At 33.3% G+C, this 4858-nt stretch overlaps 1 protein-coding gene across 1 annotated transcript; it reads right to left on the bottom strand.

The window, feature by feature from the left end:
* Positions 1-1370: 1370 nt before the first annotated feature.
* On the bottom strand, positions 1371-4401 carry LOC110881716 (heavy metal-associated isoprenylated plant protein 6). The gene is made up of 4 exons (XM_022129893.2): positions 4307-4401; positions 2907-3269; positions 2704-2791; positions 1371-2146 (listed from the first exon to the last, which is right to left on the bottom strand). Exons 1-4 carry the CDS (start codon positions 4313-4315, stop codon positions 1614-1616), a joined length of 993 nt encoding a protein of 330 aa, XP_021985585.1. The 5' UTR covers positions 4316-4401; the 3' UTR covers positions 1371-1613.
* Between the last annotated feature and the right edge of the window lie 457 nt (positions 4402-4858).

The raw sequence follows: 4858 nt of genomic DNA, 5'->3' as shown, positions 1-4858 counted from the left end.
GGTTATAATGTGGTAATGGAATGGAGTATTCCAAAGGAATATAACTCCTTCCAAATATAATAATTTCTATTCATTGGTATGTAGGTGTTTTTTTTCCATTCCTTCAAGGAATGAAAAGAAATATGTTCTTATTCTTCTTCTTATTATTATTTTTATTATACTTATACTTTTATTTGTATTTATATTTATATTTATATTTATATTTATTAATATTCATACTAATATTATTAATTTTTTATCATTAATATATTATTATTATTATTGAGGCAATTATATTTTTGTTATTTTTAATACAGTTGTGTTTCGTTACTTCATCTTTTTTTGTTTATCAAATTGTATAAAGTAATGATTCATTCTATTCAGATATGAGTAACCAAACATCACAATGGAATGGAATGATCCATTTCATTCCGTTGTCCATTCCATTACCTCGTCCATTCCATTCTCTCATCTATTCCATTACCCCATACCAAACACACCCATAATGATCAAAGGGGACAAATGGGGTCGCTGGACCTTGCCGTCGTTGTGGTTATAGTTATTATGGAAAATATCTTTGTTACAAGTTAAAAACACAACTAGCCATCATTGTGGGGACGCGATTAATGTTTACGACAGCTATCCAACTTTTAAGCTTCATTTGTACGTTGTTCGCCACCCGTCTTAATCAACATTAGTCGAATGATGACTAAAATAATGTAGTATTTAGAGCTTGTTATCATAAAACCAACCTTTTAAAGCTAATTAATGTAGTATTTAGAGCTTGTTAGTTGTTATCATAAAACCAAGCTTTTAAAGCTAATTAACTTTAAGTAGAAGAAAACGACAAAGTTAGATAGCAGTACTAACAGAAAATTTAAGGGGTGTTTGGGATTGCGTTTTCAACCTGATTATTTGATTATTGTGTTTTGAAATCGCAAAAAATCTATTTTGAGTGTTTGGTAAAAAATTAATAAAAAGTGATTTTTTACGTTTTGTAGAGTTCAAAACGTGATAATCCATAAGTAGGTCACCCCTTGCTGCAGGAAAACGTGATAATCCAAAAACTGATTTTTTACGTTTTCACTTATTTATTTTTTTAAAATAAATATACTTGCCAAACACTCAAATAGTTGATTATCTGATTATTGTGATATCAAACAACATAATCAAATCCAAACAATGTTGATTATCTGATTATTGTGATATCAAACAACATATTCAAATCCAAACACTATATTTCTGCAGCACGTTTTGTTACAGCTAATTATCTGATTCTGATTATTCAAAACGCATAATCTATTTTCAAAACTCAACCCCAAACACCCCCTTAATCATCTTATTATTCTTTAGAACAAATAGAAGAAAACGACAAGGTTAGATAGCAGTACTAATAGAAAATTTAATCATCTTATTATTATTTAGAACAAAACTATTATACAGTTAATTCTTATAAACAAATAAGACTCATGAAATTAATTACTAAAACTAGCTAGCCGAATATAAGACAATCAATTTAATCGGTTAAAAAAACTATATCTCTATTTGTATTAAGCGAATTCCTCAACCACGTGACTAAGTGATCATTAGATGACAAGATCAGGGTTCAGATTGTTTATCATGTCAAGTTCACTTCACATGATCGAACAAGCAGCATTCGGGTTTTCGTCACTGAACATCCCTGCATCTGGCACACTAGAATCGTTATAGTATGTTGGAGGCGGGGGTGGAGGTCCGTTCGAGTATTGCATGACATACCCATGTTCAAAAGGCAAGACGCCGTAATCTTGGTTATAATAACTTTGGTTATAAGTTGGTATTGTGTATGTGTATGGACTTTGTCCATGATATTCTAGCTTGTTGACCACCTCAATGCTTCTAGTTCCATCTTTACCACCACCATCACCGCCAACCACCTTCGCCTCGGCTTTCTTCTTCTCGCCATCACCACCACCACCGCCGGCTTTCTCTTTCTTATCACCACCGTCGGCTTTCACCTCCTTTTTCTCCTCTTTTTTCTCCTCTTTTTTCTCATCCTTTTTGGGAAGAACCATTTGAACATCTCTTTTCAATTTTTCTTTTAAGTATGGTACAAGTTCATTCACGTTCATTGTCCCTTTCACCAAGACTAAATCTTTGCTAGCATCTGGTATTGCCGATTCTACCCCTGTTAACAGACAACCAATATTAATTAAATAATTTAATATTAATTAAATTAAAAAAAATCTTGTTTAGAAAAGTTGTAAGCCTAAAACCCAAAATAAAACTAAAATAACCGAAAAAACCGAAACCACAAAAGTGAACTGATTGAGAAACTAACGGTTGGTTAAAAAAATTGATAATCGATTTTTGAGGTTCGATTATGATTATATGTCTATAAAACTAACGAAACTGATCCAACATGTCGTGAATAGTAATTGTTCGACTTTTAAGAGTCGATTCGTCTTTAGTAGAATCAGTTTACTGACCTTTTACTGACCTTTTGTTTGTAATTTGTTGTTTTTGTATTTTAATGAAGTTTTTTTGTTTTTAAAAAATATATATTTTATTTTGTTTGTGAACAATATGTTACATGTCATAAAATTTTGTCCATATATTTTGTAAATATCGTATTTTGTCCAAAGCAGGAACCCAACCATGTTTTTACCTAATCGATTAACCGAATCAATTATAATCATAACCAAAACCGACCGCGTAAAAAAAAATAACCTTTGAAAAACTCACCTTTGATCTTAGAAATAGTTCGTTTAATTTTGTGTATGCATCCTTCACAATGAAGTGGAATCTTCAACACAACGGTACTTGACTGAACCTACAGTTACCAAAAAAAGTAATTAATTTATTAAACCCCATTAATCAAAATAATTAAAAAAAAACCATAATTAATTAATTAATTATTAATTAACCTATTAATTTCCAACTAGTACCTCTTTGGGTTTTTTAACATCTGCCTTTATGTCTCCGGACTTTTTCTCCGGCGGCTTATCATCACCTTTCTTCTCAGCACCGCCGCCGCCACCACCGTCCTTTTTCATCGGAGGTGAGACTATCTCCACCTTCTTATGCGTCTTCTTTTCGATTCGCTCTTTAACGCTCACAGGGTCCACATTTCCGGTCACCGTTAATTTGTTTCCGGCGATATCCGCATTCACCGTTTCCACACCTTTGAAGCGTCGAATGGAACTTTTGACCGTTTTCGCGCACCCGTCGCAATGCAAATCGATCTTTAACACAACCGCGGTTGATCCGCTTTCAGCCTTGTTGTCTCCGGAGTCTTTCTTATCATCCTTCTGCAATAATTTAATTCAAAATTTAAATTAATATACATTTTCTTTTAGATCGAAAGTCAAAACAGAAGACAAACGAGCAAAAGGTTGCGCCACTAATTATTTTTAATAGCAAAACTAAGTTTTTTTTTTAAACTTTAACAAGTTGCGTTGGTAACCCTTCTTTGATAACAAAACAATAATTTAACTCAAAATTCAAATTAATATATATTTTCTTTTACATCAAAATAGAAGATAAACGCGCGAAAAGTTGTGCCACTAACTATTTTTGATAGCAAACTAAGTTTTTTTAAAAACTATAACAAGTTGCACTACCAAGGGCGTAGCTTTGTGGGGGCGGCCGACCTCCCGAACTTTTTGCTCAGTATTGAGAACAGGTAGTTTTCGTATATAATTTTTTGGGTATATACGTTTTTGAACCCCGGTTTTATAGAAATTTTTGGTATATACGTTTTAACATGGTCGGCCCTGGGGGTGGGCGGGGAGGACCACCGGTCAGGGCCCGATATTTCGAGGGGCACGTTTTTTTTATGAAAAACCCGATATGTATATGTAAAATAATTTTTTAATCGGGTACATCCATACAAACACCAACATAGGCCCCCTTACAAAACTATTCTGATGGTTTAGATTAGTTATTAACCCATTTGGCATTAGGTTTAGACCTTTAGTGAGCCAAATACCCAATTTCGGTAAGGCCTAAGGGCACATTTTTTCGAGGTCGAACAAGGTACATGAATTCTTAGGGCCGGCCCTGCGTTTTAAACCCCTGGTCGAAAATCTCAAGTTTCGCCACTTTGAGCTGCTAACCCTTCTTGGATAACAAAACTATTTTTTTAAAAAACTATAATAAGCTGCACGCCACTAACTATTTTTTGATAGCAAAACTAAGTTTTTTAAAACGATAACAAGTTGCGCTGCTAATCTTCTTGAACAGCAAAACTAACTCTTTTAAAAATACGATAAATATATGTTTAGATGCGAATGTGAAACCGAGAAACGGGTTTGAAAAAGAGGAATATATATATATGAGAACTTACCGCACCCATTGAAGTCTAAGTTATGACTTATTGTTTATGATGATTATGAGAAACCGGTTTGAAGATGAATGAGGTTTGAAGATGAAAGAGTTATTTATATAGGAAGAGGGGGTATGGGCGTGTGCAAGTGGGATGATTGAATAATGAATGACGGCGAACATGAAGTTTGACCAAATAGTTTTTGACTAGGTTTGTCTTTATTTGACGGGTTGAGTTGGGTTGCGTGAATAAATTGACTACTTGACCCGGTTTTTTTTTATCGGTTAAACTAACGACGCCGGCTTTTACTATGGGGTTCTAGTGGGTCATACTTAGGCCCACACCCGGTTTTTTGTTTCAATTAACAACCAAAATCAAACTTCGTCTAAACTTTTTGCTTAAAAGATATATATAATTGAGATATAAATATATGAAATAAATATATAAATACATGAAATCGAGATATAAATAAATAGAAGTATAGTGATATGGTCAATATGCACATCACAATTACCATCCATGCATCACAACGTGGTTGCTACATTATTCACCTTTTCCTTACTTTCATGAAGA

This window comes from Helianthus annuus, chromosome 1 (genome assembly GCF_002127325.2).
Source record: "Helianthus annuus cultivar XRQ/B chromosome 1, HanXRQr2.0-SUNRISE, whole genome shotgun sequence".
NCBI classification, from domain to species: Eukaryota; Viridiplantae; Streptophyta; class Magnoliopsida; order Asterales; family Asteraceae; genus Helianthus; species Helianthus annuus.
Note: the sequence above shows the minus strand (reverse complement) of the source record. Positions and strands in the feature narration are given on the sequence as shown.